The sequence below is a fragment of the Amaranthus tricolor genome, chromosome 1, assembly GCF_026212465.1.
Source record: "Amaranthus tricolor cultivar Red isolate AtriRed21 chromosome 1, ASM2621246v1, whole genome shotgun sequence".
NCBI lineage: Eukaryota > Viridiplantae > Streptophyta > Magnoliopsida > Caryophyllales > Amaranthaceae > Amaranthus > Amaranthus tricolor.
Genome location: NC_080047.1, coordinates 4,779,057 through 4,798,806, shown reverse-complemented (window position 1 = coordinate 4,798,806; position 19,750 = coordinate 4,779,057). Strand labels below are relative to the sequence as shown.

At 35.2% G+C, this 19,750-nt stretch overlaps 1 protein-coding gene across 8 annotated transcripts; it reads left to right on the top strand.

The window, feature by feature from the left end:
* The first annotated feature begins 1,804 nt into the window (after window positions 1-1,804).
* Window positions 1,805-19,253, top strand: LOC130814060 (regulator of telomere elongation helicase 1 homolog). 8 transcript variants are annotated; one of them, XM_057680056.1, is made up of 24 exons: window positions 1,805-2,094; window positions 2,301-2,551; window positions 2,950-3,098; window positions 5,933-6,014; window positions 6,160-6,307; window positions 6,632-6,794; window positions 6,956-7,132; window positions 7,304-7,422; window positions 7,519-7,564; window positions 8,037-8,184; window positions 8,276-8,430; window positions 9,116-9,207; window positions 9,288-9,395; window positions 9,480-9,548; window positions 10,642-10,728; window positions 11,598-11,657; window positions 11,737-11,852; window positions 13,978-14,035; window positions 14,124-14,226; window positions 15,379-15,449; window positions 15,573-16,133; window positions 17,196-17,341; window positions 18,281-18,351; window positions 19,113-19,253. In XM_057680056.1, coding segments are annotated over exons 1-24 (3,084 nt in total). In that variant the 5' UTR covers window positions 1,805-1,992; the 3' UTR covers window positions 19,115-19,253. The 8 variants fall into 8 exon arrangements, 5 of the variants coding, with proteins under 5 accessions (XP_057536039.1, XP_057536072.1, XP_057536058.1 ...); XM_057680063.1 differs by lacking the exon at window positions 1,805-2,094 and having other exon boundaries at window positions 2,413-2,551; window positions 5,933-6,018; XR_009042297.1 differs by lacking the exons at window positions 17,196-17,341; window positions 18,281-18,351; window positions 19,113-19,253 and adding an exon at window positions 14,853-14,960 and having other exon boundaries at window positions 1,867-2,094; window positions 15,573-15,641.
* Window positions 19,254-19,750: the final 497 nt, after the last annotated feature.

Genomic DNA, 19,750 nt, shown 5'->3' with positions numbered 1-19,750 from the left:
ATGGAACTGTTGTTAAGAGTACTATCAAGTACAAGTATTTGGGATCGATCATTCAAAGGGATGGGGAGATTGACGGGGATGCAAATCACCGTATACAGGCGGGTTGGCTTAAATGGGGAGCAGCCACCGAAGTGTTATGTGATAGGAAATTCCCAAGCAAGCTAAAAGGAAAATTCTACCGGACGACAATCAGACCTGTTCTGCTATATGGGACCTAATGTTGGCCTGTAAAGAAGATTTTCAAAAATAAGATGGAAGTTACATAGATGCATTTGCTGAGGTGGATGTGTGGGCACACATTGATGGATCGAATAAAGAACCAAGAGCTTAGGGACAAATTAGGGGTAGCCCCTATAGTTGGAAAAATGCATAGATTGAGGTGGTTTGGTCATGTGCAGAGAAAGACCTTTGACACTCCTGTGAGGAGGGTAGAAAGCATTATAGTAGAGGGTAAGAGGAGTGGAGGAAGACCCAGGAGAACTTGGGATGAGCAAATAAAAGTTGACTTGCATGAGTTTAACCTCTCCGCGAAACTAATTAGGGATAGGAGCAGTTGGAGACGCCAATCACGCCATATCCATGTCTTAGATTACTGATGACCTCTTAGTTTACCTTTTAGTGTCCTTAACCTCTTGCTTTGATCGTTTCCTTTTTGTAGTGATCCTTCTTTTATTTTTATAGGCCTTTAAGTTATCTTTTACGTGTTATTACGTTTCTTTATCTTCCTCGAGCCGGGGGACACCTTTGGCCGCGCTTTCCTTTATGGGTATGAGTTGCCGCCGTCTTTCCCTCCCCAGACCCTCGCCTTAGTTTTCTATGATTGGAATATACTGGGTAGGATGATGATGATGATTATAGTTTAGATTTGATTTTGAAAGAATATGTTTGAATCAATTACCTATATTAATGCATAACCGGTTCTTTCCTTGTAGGAGTATTTTTTATTCAATTTGATTTTGAAAAAAAGTTTGATAGCAATTATCTATTTTAATGCATGACTATTTTTTTTGTTTTTGCATTAAACACATTTACACATTTTTTTCGATTTTTGTCATATTAATAATTTCAGCCTGTTTTGTATGAGATCGTCTCAAGGTAAGACAATCTCAAAACAAGAAGCTCATAAACTAAGTATGAGGTATATCTCACGGTGAGACCGTCTTATACAATAATTTGCGTAATAATTTTTATTTATGATTGCTTATTGAGCTGATTGACTTGGTATCATAATGAGAATTTTAGAAAAATTTGAGCGAAAAAATAAAAAAAATTAAGCAAATAAGCGAAATTCTAAACTTTTCCCAAAAGTAAGCGTCCGAACCCCAAAGCTGTGCTTTGGAGCTGTTCGCAGTTAATAACTGCGAACAGGTCAAAAAAAGACAAAATAGCTATTCGCAGTTACTAACTGCGAACAGAAAAAAAAAATTTTTTTTTTTTTATTTTTTATTTTTATTTTTTTTTGTGTTCGCAGTTAGTAACTGCGAACAACTATTTTGTCTTTTTGCTGTTCGCATTCTAACTGCGAACAACTATTTTGTGTTTTTTGAACTGTTCGCAGTTACTAACTGCGAACAGCTATTTTGTCTTTTATAGCTGTTCGCAGTTAGTAACTGCGAACAGCTTCAAAGCACAGCTTTGGAGTTCGGACGCTTACTTTTGGGAAAAGTTTAGAATTTCGCTTATTTGCTTAATTTTTTTTATTTTTTCGCTCAAATTCTTCTAAAATTCTCATAATAGAGACCGTCCAAATCGACTTTATTAACGGGCCGCACATGTTGGATTGACGGAATTCTTGCCCATAAACACATCCCTGACGCGGGGGGGTCTAAAACATGAACAAATGGCGGGAAATCTTAAACTTCTTATAAATATACTCTTAAAAATTACTAAATGCTAATAGCAACCCCATCGCCCCCAATTTCTAGGGTTTACGAATTCCCTGAAATTACCATATGAATTTCTCTGATATGTAAGTATTTCCATTCAATTGCAATGCCGATTTACACCATCAGAGGAATCAGTGTAGATTTCCCCTACGATGCCTACGACTCTCAGATCGTTTATATGGATAAAGTCATTCAAGCTCTTCAAGAAGTATGTTTGTAAATTTCTAATAATTTTATTGTTGATTTTATAAATAATTGCTCAAATAATTGTGTATTTTCTTTTTCTATTCACAAGTTCGGGATCTTTTTCAAATTTAATGCAGTTTATCAATTTTGTATTTCTATACATTTGTTTCTTATGGATGAATGAATCATAAACAGCGATTCATTTGGATGATTTGATTGAATTGACAGAAAAACAATGCATTATTGGAAAGTCCCACAGGAACTGGGAAAACATTGTGTCTTCTGTGTGCTACATTGGCTTACAGGGCAAGTTTAGGTCCTTTTTCCACTGGTCAAATACCGAAGAAAAGAAGTTCTTCGGACAATGACGTCATTTCATCGCAGTCTGGTGGCTCTATGCTGCCGAAAATTGTTTATACTTCTCGAACTCATAGTCAGCTTCGACAGGTTGTTCAGGAATTGAAGAAAACCAATTACAGGTAAATTTACAAATTGCATACCTAATATTATTATTGGGAAGAATTTGTAGTAATTTGTTTACAGGTATTCTTTCACTTGCTGATTTCAATGTTTGATTAGATGAGCTTTCATCGATGTTCTGGTTGAATGTATTAGGCATTTGGTCTCGATCATCAAAGAAGGGTGATTTTAAATGAATGTTGATTAATTTGTAACATTTCCTATATAATTGTCAATTATCAAGTGCACAATCTTTTTTTGGTTATGTGGGGGTCGTACAAGGACTTGTAAATTTGATACTTATAGTTAAAATGTTTGAAGCAGTTGATTGTGTTAAGCTGCATTATCAAAGGATTTTTTTGATGTTGGCTTGTTTGATTTCTATGTGTTTGTTGTGGACTCTTGGTTGATGGCGCAGGCCCAAAATGATTGTTATGGGATCTCGAGAGCAACTTTGTATTCACGATAAGGTCAAATTGCTTCGAGGGAAAGCACAAACCAATGCATGCAATTATGTTCGGAACAGAAGAAGCAAGCACTACTGTAAGCATCATAAGCTTACGACAGGTAATCATTAGCTTTGTCACATGATTCACTAATTTCCATACGAATAAAAAAGTGAATTATGCTCGATTTTGGGATATTATAGGGTAATTTTGAGCGAATCGTGAATTCAAAAAGCAAATTAACTGGCGAATTATGTTTGTATTTACTATTTTTTATTTCAGTTTTAATTAGTTGCCACATTTTTCGTAAAGGAATAAATCTTGAAACTAGAGGAAGAGATTGAATTGTTTTGCAGCTCCAAAACTTTCATCTTTGTTCTGAATGAGCATGAGAAATCATGCAAAGAAAGTAATTCATTCAACAAATAATGCACTTTGGTTCTACCTCTCATAATCTATTTTTTGTAGTTAGTTAGGATGTACTTTTGAGTAGTTGTGTGTCCTTGGCATACTATTTCTACCAAACAACAAGTGAATATATTTTTTTGGAAATTCATTTTAGCCTGGTGGAACACGAATATTAGTGATCCAATAAGGATAAACCTAGCATTCTTATACTATAATAAATCGATTTGTTTTTGACAAAAATGTATTAATTGGGATCAATGATGGTTTCTTAGGCAATTGAATTGTGATGATTAATCGAAGTTCAACTATTCAAAGAGTTCAAACTGATCTTATTATAATTTATTCATTCTCATTGGATATATTTGCCGTTGTTGAGTAATTAAATTGTTATCTTTATTCCCATCCTGCATTCACAAGGCTTATGACCACCTGGTTCAGTTACGTTGTGCTTAGATATTGTCCCCATAAATTCACGACATATGTGTTTAAAATTCCACTATGCTCTCCTTGAGCCCAATCATCATGGATTTTCCTTGTGATTTTGGTTATTTTGTTGCATTTTCATGTGAAATGAATTCCTTTTTAGTTGACTTTGGAAAGTGAGGTTATATGCATGATAGCATCTTTTGATATTTTTAAGACGTAGTTTAAAGGACATTATTATTAGGAAAGATACAAGTGTTGTGATGACTAGTGGGTGAAGAGGCAAAAATATGGGCCTTGTAGTGGAGAACTATTTAAGGAAGTAGTAGTTGTATCTCTATTCTTTCCTACTCCAATTCATTCTTTTCCTTTCAAATGGTTTTTGTGGATATTTAAGCATAATTTTATGCTATTTACAGGGTACGATGTATTATTTAATATTGAAACAAAAAAGTGTCATGATTAGAATTGAACTAAAACACCAATCAAAATTCATATAAATGTTCATCGCGTTGCCATATCTTGCATGAAAAAAACTATGGTTCATGAGTTTTTTAGGTACAATAAATCTCAATAAGATGTTATTTTGAACAGGTATTGGTCACCTTTGACTTTGAAGCTATTCACTTCTTCTAACAATAATATTCTTTGATTTAGGGTCGTCATTTGTGTATGGGGCCAAAGATTTATTTCAGACTACATTGAATTATATTAAAATGACATGTGCACTTCTTATTTTTGTGAAGTCCGAGATGATATTTGCTACCAAGGGTGAATTTGAAAAACCTCTTTGTTATCACCAACTAGGGTAGGTTGCAAAGATTAAATTTCTCCAAAACCCGCTCTAGTGTGAGTCACTTGATGGCATTGGGACATAGTTACCAGAAACCGAAACTACCCACTGAATCCTGTATTGAAACTTCATTTCCGAAACTCTAGATTAACATTTCCAAAGCTACATTCCCCAAATGATTTTTTTAAAGCCCAAAACCATTTATAATTCCATAAGCTCTTATTTTCTTTTCTTTTCTTTTCTTTTTCTTAACCTTTTTTGCTCATTTCATTGTTTGTTGTAAAATAAAATAGTACATACGTTTCCTATGAATCCAAATCTCTAAAATTAACGTTTCTCGTTGTTTCAGTTTCTTATATTTGATCAAATTTTGTTCAGGTATCTAGTAGTGGTACTGGTTTAATAGGGACATCTCAATATCTCATGGTACCATCCTGAAATAATTTGTTCAATGAATGTGCTAACGACCATAGTTTGCGAAAATAGAGTTTTTAGTCTATCATTATTGTGTCTAAAAAACGGTTGATTTTCATAATATGATGATAGAAAGATTACTCTTAGCAATATGCTATTTCTCTTGATAACCTGGATTGGTTGGTTAGCTTAAAATTTTAGTTGTGCTTGTTTGGTTGGCATAACTAAAATTTTAAAATGTACAACTGTGTTTATTAGAACTTTTATGGAATTTATGGATCAATAGACGTTTAACATTTTATAGTGTCGTCATTAACACCTTTTCTTGGTGCCTCCCCCCATAGAGCCCCACCATTAACGTTGTTATAGGATTTGTAACTACGAATTGAATGCTTGTGAGATTCTCGGGGTATAAGTGTTTTGCTTATTTGAGCTTACTTACTCTTCTATCTACCTAAAGAAAACTTATACCCGTAGCCTTTTGACCGTTTCCCTATTTCTACTCGGAGGGCCAAGTGCGTGAAAGCATTAAATGGGCTGTTATCCCCGAGAAATTCTCGATACTTAGTGATTTGGCCTTATAAAAGCTCGCATTCTAGTACATTAAATAAAATCAAGTGATATATATTTGCTGGACTAATAAATCTTATCTGCACATGCTGTAGGACCTTCTACTTATGCCAATATCTTTCTCATTTGAGTCATCTTTTACCAGTTTGCTGAGTGTATTCGCTGATATGTTGGTGTTTCAACTTTCAACAACTGTAAAAGTGGGACCACAACGTGCATTAAGAAGATTGTTTTTTTAATGTTAGACTTGTACATGCTTGTCTGTTCTTAAAATCTTATATTTTTGATGTTCTTAATTGCGAGTTTTTTAAACCTGAAAATTTGTGCTCCACTTCTCTCTTTGACAGAATTCGTCAAAAGCAACCCTCACATTGGAGATGAACCTATTGACATTGAAGATTTGGTCAAAATTGGGGAAAGCTGTGGACCGTAGGTGTTTATACCAATATTACACACACACATACACACTCTCTCTCTCTTTCTCTCACTCCCCTGTATATTGTTATGATGAGCAGCTTAATGACATTTGTTAGCATGCTATTGTTTATAGTAGTGGCTGGTTTTTTTTGTTTAGGTGTCCATACTATGTATCACGTGAGCTGATCAAATCTGCAGACATATTGTTCGCTCCTTACAATTATCTTATTGATCGTGCCTTCAAAGATAAAATCGGAATAGAGTGGTTCAGCAGTATACTGATATTTGATGAAGCTCATAATTTGGTAAGAAAAATTTTCACATATATATTTTTAAACAACTTACTAGTACTAAATACTTATTACCAAAAGCTTTCTCCTATTCGGCTGCTCGTAAGGTTTTGTTTCACAATCTGAGTATGTGCTGCATCCTTACAAGATATATCAGCCCGTTGCTGATCAATCTATATAACTGTTTGATTCATATATAATTGTTAAGTTGGATGGCTAACATTTGCTGGCTCATTTTTTAGGTTGAGTGGAAAATAATTTTTTCGAGGTGTGGTACCACTTGCAATTTTTTTCAAGTTTTAGATGAGTTAAAGATTTTTGACTGTCATAAAATCGCAGGAAAGCATTTGTGCAGATGCAGCCTCATTTGACTTGCCTAGTACATTGTTGTCTGCCTGCATTTCTGAAGCAAAGAACTGCATTGACATTTCTATTAAAAGAAGAGACTTGGAGAAATCGAGTGATAAGAGCTCCAATCCTGACAATTTTGCTATACTTAGAGGTATTACATTTATTAGACTGATACTGATTTTTGTCAATGTTTGTTCTGACCTGAATTTTGTGCTTTTCTTGACATAATGTTCATTATGTAGTATATTGAAGTTCTAAACGGCTTTTTCTGAGATCTGCAACGCTGATACACTCACCTTCTATTTATTATAGCTCTTTTACTGAAGCTTGAGAAAAGAATTGCTGAAGTGCCAATTGAGTCCAAGGAGCTTGGATTCACTAGACCTGGTCCTTACATGTATGAATTACTTTCTGATTTGAATGTCACAAGTGCAACTGCAAGCATGCTCACAGGAATCATTGAGGAAGCTGTTCTTCTTCTTGAAGAAGGTAAATCAGGATTCTGATGTGTTAAGATAGGCTGAGTTATTGAAAATTGGTTTTGCTTGAGTCTGTATATAATTTTATTTGGGAGAATTTATGTTTGCTTGTTCTTGTTATTTGTTGCTACAGTGAGATTCAGTGTCTTTTGTTGTTTCAATGTCCTTGTCTATGCTGTAGATGCCAATGGTGTGGAAAGTAAAGCGTCGCATGGAACCTCCTGCAGGTTGGAGAACATGGGTGATATTCTAAAAATGATCTTTAGAGATGGAGACACTTCTCATGCAAAGTATTATCGTGTAAGCTCTGCCACTGTGCATCAAATGATATGCTGTTTACTTGTTCTTATTAGAAGGGATGTCTGACTAGTCCTATATCTTTTGAGTGAATTGCAGGTACATGTTCAAGAGCGTTTGACGGCTGATTCTAATGCTTTTAGAGGTAGTGTATGGCGAATTCCTAATATGCAAAATTCTGAAGACTCTGATCTCAAGGTTTTTCCTGGTCGTGTCTATCTTGTGAAGAATTATATTGGATGCAAAATTCCTTTATAGGACTTTGTCCGCTAGTGTTTAAATTCTGTTTAGTAAAGATTTGAACCTTTTTTGTCTGCGCAAAATCTAGACTGAGAAAAATATATATGGGATATTAATCACTCATTAGGCTGATGTCTCTGTGTGGCTTCCATGTCTGACAAAGACCCTGTCTCCAGATGGCTGTTGTCCGACAGCATCTTGACTCTACTGTCAAAACGATTAATGACATGTTAGTGATTGTTTCACTGCGTGTAGTGTGTTGGCTGTAGCTCCACAATCTATTTCTTGCCAGTTTATTCTAATTTACTTGTTCTGTTTTTTTTTTTGGCTAAAATGGTGTCTTACTGAAAGTAGTTTTTACTTGTTTTATGGTTCAGGTAAGGGGTCTATGTCTAGGACACTCAGTTGGTGGTGCTTTAATCCAGGAATAGGCATGGACGACTTCTCCAAAAAGTGCGTCGGTTCTATTATTTTAACGTCCGGAACATTATCTCCAATGGATTCATTTGCATATGAATTAAAGTTGTAAGTTGGTATTGCTATTTTCTTGCATCACATTTAACTTGAATTTCTGTGGCTCTCTTACCAAAACTTTAGTTATTTCTTTCCATCCCAGGGAATTTCCTATACGTTTAGAAAATCCTCATGTCATTTCTTCGAATCAGATCTGGGCTGGAGTAGTGCCAGTGGGCCCATCGGGTTTTTCACTCAACTCATCTTATCGTAATCGTGATGTTCTGGAATACAAGCAAGATCTGGGCAATGCCATTGGTATGCTACAAGTGATTATGCAGCAACTGTTTTTCAAATGCTGGGAATAGGGGTGCAACTGCTTCCTCTTATAAGGCATTTGTAATTGTACCCCTCACGGCAATTATCTTTACGAGATATTGTTCTCAAAAGCTACGAAATTGAAGTGTTTTTTATTTATTGCTTATGCCTGGTTTAAACAAAAAGAACATTTTAAATATGCATCATGTGTTTGTGAAGTCCATAATGTATCTGCTATAACCGTGTCTTAAGACTTAAGCTGCATTTTTAGAAAGTGATTTACATTTGAAGGAATACCTAGTTGCTGATTTAATGATATTTTTTTTAAAGAAACAGCGGACATTTTTCTTCCTATGAAAAACATAACTCCCCTGATATTATTTATTTTTCTCTATTCTTTTCACTTTTGTACATATAAAGAGGAAAATACTTTCCTTCAATTCCTCTTTCCATTATATCATCCAAACATGGAAATGAACACCTCCATCAGCTCCCCAAAACCTTTTATCCCGAAACTTGCCTGTTATGTATTATTTTTCTTTTGCCTTCCTTTCATCTCCTTTCCATGTATTTCTTCCTGATGTTTTATTGGAATATAGCACTTCTGAGGGCTGTTGTAAAATCTACCTTGTTAAATTATTTTTTCTTGTCTTATTTCTTACTGTGTATTCTTTTATTTGTGCAGTGAATTTTGCTCGGATAGTGCCTGACGGACTGCTTGTATTCTTTCCATCATACTATGCCATGGAACAATGTATCGATTGCTGGAAGGACAATGTGAGAAATTTGATAATTTTGTCTTAGAGTTTGTTTTTGATTGAAATGATCTTCTCTTTTTGAACTTCCTTTTGTTCTAGTCTCATGGAAACATGTCCAGCAAAAGTACTATCTGGGAAAGAATTTGCAAATTTAAAAAACCTGTGATTGAACCTAGACAATCTTCATTATTTTCTTCATCGATTGAGGTAACTTTGCTGTTTATTTAAGCAAATGTTCGACCTTGTAATATGATTCTTACTTAGGAACTGATGCTAAGCACTACTTTGCAGGATTTTATGTCCAAGTTGAAGGATCCATCTACATCTGGTGCAGTATTTTTTGCTGTTTGTCGTGGCAAGGTACCGAACTCAGAAATAGAATTGTTTGAGTTCAGTGCAGTGCTTAAAGGATTCACCGCATCAGCGATTTCTCTTGAATTTCATTGAATATTATCTACAATAATTTTCTGCTTGATTATACACCAATTCGTATTTTATATAAGATGCTTTATGAGGTGTACTACACAACCATGCAAACAAGTTTGCGTGGTTTGAGAAGGATGATCCAATAATAGTTGAGGTGAGGAGACGATGTAGATCGAAGATATATTTAGACTGGATAAGCTGCCTGTGAATCTTGTTGATAGCAAATTCCTCTTCCATTTCTAACTTTAAAAGTGAATTCAAATATACGGTTTTGATCAATAATTCTTATTTTAAGAATTGGAAGTATTGAAAAATAACGACAAAAAATTAGGATTTTTTTGTGTGGTATAATCTGGGAGGCTAGTTAACTGGCTATTTATGGTAAGGACGAAGGATATATATTATGATAGATGGTCTCATAAGTTATTTTTGTTTGATGCATGTAGCCGACATCATTGTTCGAGAATTATATGTTGTCATTGTTTTTGTTTTATTTAATTATACTCCATGTTGACTGATGAAATAGTCTTGCCTGTTGGTTATCCTGTTTCTTAAGTTGTAGGAGAAATAATCATGACACATCTGACAGCATTTAGGCGAATTTCTAATGGTGATTTTGCCCCAAAAACTATAGAATCAGATTCCCTCAGGGTTAAAACTATGCCATATAATCAGTTTGCTTCATCATTGCCAACCATTTAGTTAATTGATTGGCAGTGATACTTGTGAATCCTAAAGTCAAGGAAACATTCTAGTTATTTATGGTCTAGTACTAATAACAAGGATTTTGTAATTAATGGTTATATTGAGAAAGTGAGCCTTCAATTGGTGTCTCTACCTTGTGTCTAGTAATTCAAATCTTAAACCCTCAAGCCTTTGATAAAAACGCTCAAAGAACATTCTTATCCTGATTACTGTCTGCAAACTATGTGCTTGACTTTTTTCTGTTAATATTTTTACCTTTCCAATGAAAATGAAAGATAGCATCTTCAAAGATGTCTCTTATGTGTTCATTAATGATTTTCAGGTCAGTGAAGGGTTGGATTTTGCTGACCAGTGTGGCCGGGCCGTGGTTATTACTGGATTGCCATTTGCAACTAGGACTGATCCCAAGGTTGGATGTTGTTACTAGAGGTGTTCATTCGGATTATATGTTGCGGGTCGTGTGTCCATATTGGTTTTTATGTTAAATTCATTTTGAAGTCGGGTCAAAGTCAGGTTCAATTGCAAGCTGGGGTAAATTTCGGGTTGTTGGGTCTTTTTTGAACACCTTTAGCTGTTACTTTTGTTGCTTGAAACATGTAATCAATTTTTCGCAAATCTAGATGTCCATTGTTTAATCTCTTAGTTATCTTTCATGTTGAATTTTATAAAATTCTCTACAATAGATTCGAATCTTTGCCTTTCTTCTAATTTTGTTCATAGATTATTGTCAATCCGAACAAAATAACAGATGCAAAAATATATATTTACATTTATTGACTTTTATGAACTGGGGTCATCACTGGTGAGATTTCATGTTATTAGCTGCTGTGAGGGAGATCTGGACAATGTAGCAGTAGAGTTTCTGCAAGGAAAAGTAATGTTAATATGCAATGTAATAGTGGTGACTGGTGATGAAATATAAGAAATAAAATATGGAATGAGCAAGAGGATATGACGATTAAAGCTCTCATCTAGATTATTTCGAGCATACTCCAAGCTCCCAAAGTAATTTTCATTATCCTCTAATCTGATTTCACTCCAAAGCTGCTTCATGTGATGCTTGAGTGACTAGCTGTGATGCCATCTCTTGCTAAGCATGGGCCTAGGCCAGTGATAACATAGACCATTTAATTGATGATTGATCTCATCAGAGTGACTTCTTTAATGTGCCTTTTTGTTTTTCCCTTGAAATTTTAGCTCCTTTCATCGGCTAATAATTTTCATAATTTACTCTTTTTTTCTGGTTTTGAAGTCCTACCAATGAATGTATAATTTCAGGTCCGACTTAAACGTGAATTTTTGGATGAGCATGTACAGGACCAGACTACAGCTCATAAGGTATGTAAATGCAGCAGCATGTAAGATTGCTTTTGAACGACCAATATTGTTCTCGTTGATTAAATACATATAATTGCAGTCACTTACTGGAGATGAGTGGTATGATCAACAAGCTTCACGAGCTGTAAATCAGGCTGTCGGGCGTGTCATTCGTCATCGCCATGATTATGGAGCAATAATATTCTGCGATGAAAGGTAAAGCTATTCATCTTCTGGGGTAATCACCCTTTTTCATTTATGAAAATACCAAAGGCTGTTATGTTCTAAAAGGAATTAGAGCAATTTCTATCTGCCCTTGCATGATAGCCTGCTGTGCAGTGTTGTTAATTTGCCATCAACATCGAAGCTTCTTTTATTTGCTTATCACGTTCATTTACTTACTAAAACCTTTTCTGTGGTTATTCAGGCGGCAGTGAGAGCAGGGTTGGGGGGGTGAAGATCTCTTTTTGACCATTTCTACTGAATAATAAAGGTCATCACAATGCTTAACCAGGAATATCACTGATTTCTGATTACGTACTTGCTGGAAATAAGTATTTCAGGAGGAACAATAACTACTAAAACACTGGTCATAGAATGTAAAGAGTGATGCAGAATTTACTTTTGTAATTGCTCCAGCTTCTCACATACTGGCATTCATGTACAAAGTGAAGGCTGAGAATGAAAAATTAGGATTCTGTTTCACACTTCACTAAATATACAATTACATCCACAGAATGAATGAAAGACATGCCAAAGCAGCACAGACCCAGCTATACACCATCTTTTGAACACTTTCATAAATTATATAGCTTTCCCAATTATCTTTTCTTTCTTCCTTTCCACAGGCACCAATAGATTGTCTGTTGAAGAGCTAAATAACTCTGTTCAATCACCAATATTCAAGTCAACTCTTAATTACTTCATTCCTTTTCTAGAATCTAAAACTTATGTTACTCTTGTTAACTTAAAATTCAACTTACTCCTAAGTCTTAACAGAGATGAAAGGGTTGGGAAAAGAATTCTAGGATAGATTGCCAATTTGATTTTTTTTTTTGTCTTCACAATAGCAGCATCCTCTAAAGTGACCAGACGTACTTTAAATTGCACAAAACTCTGAATTTCTCTTTGAACTCTTTTCAGCATAGAGAGGTTTACTTTGAGGCCTTCATCTTCTATAGGGCTTTAGAGGCTTTCGGTAAAGCATTTAACTTAGCTTTTAGAAGAGACATGGGGGATAGTGGCAAAAACTCAACAATAAGAAAAACTTATGAATCATGCAGCTGAACATATGAAATCCTCACCGTTAGATTCAAAACCTATCTTGAAGAGCAATTTGATCTAATGCTGCTTGTGCTCTAACGCTTTTTCTGCATAGTATAATCTGCAGCTAAAAATAAAGGAGATACATTGAGTTATACTGTTTGTAATGGTCAGCATAAAGATGAATTTAATGCTTTGTATCTCAGCGGCTTTTTGAGTTTTGAGAAAAAAAATTAAATGGCTTATTTGAGGAGCTTTTGGATTGGTATCCAGTAGTTGGATTGAGACATGTTGAGGTCTTTTAGTATTAGTGGGTAATGTGTTTCAATTGTAAGAAACACTAATTGGAGCGTCCAGGGTTAGATGGGGGTCCTTAAACTTTGTTCAAACTTATTTGTAGACACTTGATGATGTTTAAGTTTATGCTGCAACTGAAGAGTGTAAACGGGTTACCCAATGTATGTAGTGGTGTTCATAACTCCATTTTTCAATAAAAAGTTGGTACTAGTGCTGTGCAAGGCGATTGTGACTCTGAAAAAGATGCCTTTGGTGCAGCAACATGTCAGATTAAGTGGCATGGGGTCCCCCAGTCAGAAGCTATGGTTTTGCTGTTTTGGTTTTATCTTGCACTATCCCAAGGGTTGGATGGAGTTATGGTGAAGGAAGATGCTTTTCTTTGCATAAGTCTCTATAATTTTCTTATCAGTCATTACTCATTATTTTTTTCAAGTGGTTGTTCACTCACTTGATTACTTTACTCTTAAGCTAGATACCAATATTGAATGTAGGAAACTACGTTCACACATTTGAGAATGCCGAGTAACTTCATTTTTCTGTTTTCTCTGTAATATTTCCCTATAAATGTGCTCTTGTCTGTATTTGCTTTCTTGCCATATGTTTATGTGTTAGTTTATGAGACAAGTAATGGGTAGGAGGCTGATGCTCTCCCTTACTGCGTAAAACTTCAGAGTTTAGACCATTTATTTGCTGTAATGATATATTCATGATATGATTTTGCTTCGATACAGAACCGCAGTTGTATCATACGCTCAATACATGATTATTCTTTTCTAAATAGGTTTGCTTCTTCACATCGTCAAGCCCAGGTTTCTCGTTGGATACAACCTCATATTAAGGTGAATATGTGAAATCATATTTTAATCTGTAATAAATTATCCACATTCTTCAATTTTGACCGTCTGAAACTAAAATTTGGTCTTGTAGTGTTATACTAGATTTGGAGATGTTGTGTACTCCTTAACCCGTTTCTTTCGTGCTGGAGATCATCATCCTGTAAAGGCTGAACCAGTAGAATCTGTTTACAATGGTAAATTATTGTTTATTGGTTTTTTTTTTTGTGTGAATGCTCTTTGTGTTATCTACACTAATTAGTGGGGTTTTTTAAACAATCACGAATGTTATTTATGCGTATGCCTTGTTTTGCATTTTTTCTCAACTTCTGAAATGTTCACTGCTTCACTTAACTAGCAAAAGTGCTATGTGTTCTTCAGTAAGTTAAATCATGTCTCCTACGTCGTGATGAATAATCACAAGCAACAAATATGCTTTTTTAAAATGTGACATTTGAAAATTGGGACATATATCTGTGGCCACAAGCATTGGATAGACTTGTAGCTGTCAAATTTGCAAATTGGAACCATTTTATGGACACGTTAGCTTTACGTTATTGAAAAGCTAGTATGATATTTTGTTATAAAATGCAGGTATTGTATTATATACTCCTAGAAAGGAAGACTGGCCTAGAAAAGACGTTTTATGTATTCACATTGATGAGATCTTGAAAACCTTGGTGACTTCTAAATTTATATTCTTGTGGCAGCGTAGCCAAACCTTCACTATTACTAGTCAAAGTAACTAGTAATAAAAATTGTTTAAGCAACAGTGAACTTGCAGTTATGTGAAAACATCTTAAAGCATAATCAGTATTATTAGGAACAATAGCAGAGCTTTTCTCTAAAAATGGCTGGGTTGGTCGCCTACACGGAACAAGATGTCATCATCATCAATTGCTCATGTTCTACTCCACTCCTGTTTAATGCAGTATGATTTCTTAATCTGCTATCTTATGCATGGATTTTTAACTATAGGCATATATTTAAGTTAAGCGTTTCTTTTATTGGAAAACAGATGTATACAACAGTTTAAATTAGGTAACAGAAATATTACAAACTAACAATTTTTTGATTAAGGGTAAAAAAATTTTAATATTGACCTTTTAATGCAAGGTATAAGTTTAATAATAAAGGTAAGATTTTTCACAGTGGACGAGAAAAATGTTTGATTATTGATGTCAATTTTTTCCTAGATCATATGATTCTTAATACCATTTCATATCCATGCATCCTGATTCCTAATCATTGTTGGAAAGTGAACCTTGAGTGCTGAGTCACTGGTCATACTAGGAATTTATAATGTAAAAGTAGTTGCTTAATTCTTGCCACTTAAATTCCTTCTTTAGGAGAGGCTTGCTGTGAACGGCTCTCCCATTCTCATGACAGTTTCAATTCAGAGAAGAAATTCAATTTTGTGGTAAGTTTGCATGTTTCATAATTGGTAATCTTTCAAGTTTCAACTTCTGTAGGAAGTAAAAAGTTAACTTTTCAATTTATTTGCTGTTTATTATGTTTATCGTGATGTCTTCATTTTTGGTAGACTGTGGACGAAGACAGATGCAATGCTACAAACATTGCTGAAAAAGGTCGAAGTGATAGTCTCTTAAGCGAAATTCTTCCTGCTAATAGATCGTCCCTTGCGTGCCAAAATCAAATGCAGTCGGTGGCAATGAAGAAACCAAGTCTGTTAATTGGGAGCAAAATCAAGCTGCAACAGTGGGGGACTAGTAGAATCAAGTGCTCTGAAAAAGTTGATTTAACAAGTACTAACCGAAAATCTGATGCTGAAGTGATTGTACATTGTTCTTCTAAGAGAAAGAGAGTTGTTGATTCAATGTCTAACAACAATATTCCCTGCAAGGTTAGCTCTGGTTTCACAGAAGTTAAATTGAAAGAAACTTCTTTAAGAAATGATTACATTGAAGATGACAAATGTCAAATTGGTTGGACGAAGAAAATGAAAAGTCCCATTGCTAGTTCTTCAGTAGAGGTTGCTTGTAATATGACTGGGCAAGCTACAGATTCGAGCCAGGCAAACCAGGGTACTCTCTCTTTATCTAATCAGAATGAAGAAGCTAAAGGACATCATTTTTTAGCCCAGGTATTATCTGCATAAAGCTCTTTGATGTATCTTTAGCTAATGTTCTAGAGATGTAAATGCAAAGTTTTTGAAGGGTGGTTCTGAGCCATTGAAGCAAAAATATGCATTCCTGCAGGCTAAGATAAAATATGAAGTGCATTTCACAACTTAATATAAAGTCCTGATGCAGGTAGTTTAAGATGGTTTTAGGTAAAATGTAGGAAGCCATAATTATCCAGGAAGTGCAAATAGGTCTTTGTTGTGCCATTGTTGCAGTTGCAGTATATTTCAGTGTTTCCATATTGGAATTGAGAATGCATATCCTCTGTTTGACAAGTGAGCGCCTTTTTTTTGGCGATATTCCACTTTTAATTTAACATCTTTTTCATAGTAGGTTCTTCCTCTTATTTTCCTCTTATCATCCACCCTTGTCTCTGTATGCTCACACTCTTGAATGCTCAAAACAAAAACAACATTTTATCCCCAATGTAATTAAGTAGCTCCCATCTACATGGAGTTAGAGGGTTGGACGTACGCAACTATAACTTTATTAGTGATAAAGAGATTAATTTTTGTGCTCAAAAGATGTGAGATTTGTGGAAAGAGGGCATACTTTTAGTATCAACTGACCAAGTTGTTACTGGTTTAAGTTTGCTCACTGGAATATGGTATCCACCATGAAAGCTAAGCAGAAAAACAATTGAACTTGATTCCCCCCCCCCCCCCCCCCCTGCCCCCACCCCCCAACATTCCCCAAGAAAATCTTTTTCTTTTATTGGACGTTATGATTTGAATACTGGAATGAGAGGTGGCAATCTGCCTTATGTATGTCAAAACTCAAAAGCATTGACCACATAGGAGGATGAGGATCAATGACGGTATCATTATGCTGAAAGTAGCCCAGGAAATTTTTTTTTAAACTTTGATGGATCTTTACCTTAATATTTTTAGTGATGACTTGCAATTGAACCGCAAGAATTGGTAATATCCTGAGACTAACATTAACAAACAGACTTAATGTAGGAACTAAGATGGCAGATGGGTCAAATTCCTCATTTGAATGGCTTTTACGTAATCTTGCAGGTCAAGCAGAAGCTTAATGCATCAGAGTACAGAGAATTTGTTGGCTATATGAAGGCACTGAAGTCAAAAGCTATGAAAATAAGTTTAGTTTTGCAATCAATTGCAAAACTCTTTTCTGGACAAGAGCGACTTCCTCTTCTTGAAAGGTAATTCAAACCTTAAATTGGCAGCTTATTATCCTTTCCAGGTTACCATAGCACTCAACATATCTACTGCTTACACCTACACGTGTCGTGTGCGATCTCCGACTCCCACACCCTCACCCACTCAAAACCACACCCACTCCACACCCATGCCTACACCCATAGCGAAAATTTAGAATGATATGGAACCTCCCTATCTCCATCTTTAGGGACATAAAAACGTTGCTAGTGCCTTAGGATGGAATCTGGATAGTTAAAACCTGCCACCCCAGAGTTTAAGGCATTGGACCTCCTAAGACTCATATGCCTTTATGATAAAGCCACGTAGGCTATGTCTTCCCCTTCAACATCTAAGCCCTAGGCATTTTTTGAATCCAAGTCTTAATTCCCAAGCCTTCCTGCTTTACGGCTTATTAAATATTTATGCTTTCTACTGTTTATTTAGACCAATGACGCATTTAGCTCCTATGTTTAGCTTTGAAATGTGGCACAAGTTTGAATATACCCAGATCTCCTGCTCATATCGATCACCAAAAGTGCTTCTTTTCTCAATCCATGTTTCTCTCATCTAGTATGAATAGAGAACAGGATAAGCATTTTTCAGAATTTGAATTTTCAAATTGAGGATCATTTTCGACATACAACTAATCATAAACTGTTGAATGCAATAACTGATGACCTTGAATAAATATCTTTTATGAACTATTTTTAGGCCTAGCAAAAACTTTTAGTTTGATTAAATAAAAAAATTATTTACACAAGAATGGAATACAGGAAATTTGAGAAATGCTATGCCAAATTGCTACAGATATTCTGATATGCACCCATATTTCATGCTCTCTGTACAACTTGCCTCTGTATTTCTCTTCATGCTCTATTCCAATTTCAGATCAAATGTTTTTTTTGCTAAATCTGAGTGATATTTCTGCTGCTCTGTGACAGATTCAAGAATTTTATTCCAGACAAGTACCATTCTTTGTATGAACAACATTGTAAACCAGCTGGAGATAAATGTAAGGGATTTCTCCTTGTTGAATGTTGATATCTTACTGATTAATGCTTTTTTCTGATTGAATTTTTTAAAACTGATTAAAGTTGGTTTTTACTGAATATTATACTCCCTCCGAACCAATTTAGATGTCCCATTTGCTTGGGCACGGTTATTAAGGATGGTGTGGGATCCATTAAAAAGGGTAAGTAGTAAAGAATAAGTAGTGAAGGGTAAATAGTGAAGGGTAGTTGGGTAAGTAAGGTATATGAGTGTATATTCGTAATTACTTGTGTGAACTAAGGATATTTAGGTAAAAAAAGATTGACAAAAATAGAAATGGGACAACTAAAAAGACTTTGCCAAATAAGGAAATGGGACAACTAAATTGGTTCGGAGGGAGTATTATAAGTTGAAAGAGAACAAAGCCTTAGTAAATCCTTAAATTGTTCCACCTTTTAAATTCAGATATTATCCAACCTTCTTTCTTCATTCTTTTTCTCTGTCCTATTTGTTTATCCTTTTAGATGCATGTAATTGTATCCTTTTTTGTCATCAAGTAACTCACTTGTATCCTTCATTGTCAATCTTAAAGTTTTGTGACTGGTTGGGGAAAGTCAGGTCTCTATGCCTCCCACACTATGCTTCTGTGTGAACCTTCACACGCCAAGCGGTTGTTGATTTTCATTCTCAAACCATTCAGACTTGGTTCATTACTTTTCCATAATAGCTTTTTTTTTCATTGCAAATATGCTTGCTTTTTATTTGTGGCACTTTTTTCTTTAGGATTAAGGAGATCCTGAGCCATCATGAATGAAATACCCTATTCTGACTCCATTTGAGTTCTGTGCTGGGCATCTAATTAGAAGTCCAACTCACCTTCATGTTTCTCCCAATATTGCGCTTGACTCGTTCTATGTTTTGAAAGATGCCTTTTGCACTAGCGTGCTTTTAAAGAATTCTAAAGGAAGAAGATGGTGCAAGCTTATAAACTGTACAGAGTTTTTTGCACTCTTTCATCGTAATGAAGTTGGGATCTGCAATAATAATTGCAACTTGGTACTTATCGCTGGATTTGGCTGTTTGGACCTGGGGTTGATCTTTTTATGCCCCGACTCTCCACATGAGTTGATACTTAATACTATAGTCTTCCTGTGCCCTTTGTACAAAGAAGTTGGAATGCCACAGGCAACCTTGCTGTCGATTCCCTAACGGATTCATTGTGGAACTTCAATATACTCATGGCATTAGTTGGTATAATATTTAAGAGTTAGTTTTTGCATCCCCTGTATTCTGAATCAGTTGACATTTTCCGGGTAAATATTGTATTTGTTAGCTTGTGCTGCCAGTTAATTATCTTTTACATTGAAATATTTAGTTGATTAATGTTAGTCCGATTCGGAATAACAGTACAGGGTGCTAGA

What these genes read in the sequence shown, in the direction of transcription:
- LOC130814060 (XM_057680056.1), top strand. Translation starts at nt 1,993, where the DNA reads ATGCCGATTTACACCATCAGAGGAATCAGTGTAGATTTCCCCTACGAT. An exon ending in TGATTCTAATGCTTTTAGAG is followed by an intron (nt 7,565 to 8,036) that starts GTAGTGTATGGC and finishes TTTATGGTTCAG; the next exon opens with GTAAGGGGTCTATGTCTAGG. An exon ending in AGTAGAATCTGTTTACAATG is followed by an intron (nt 14,227 to 15,378) that starts GTAAATTATTGT and finishes TTCCTTCTTTAG; the next exon opens with GAGAGGCTTGCTGTGAACGG.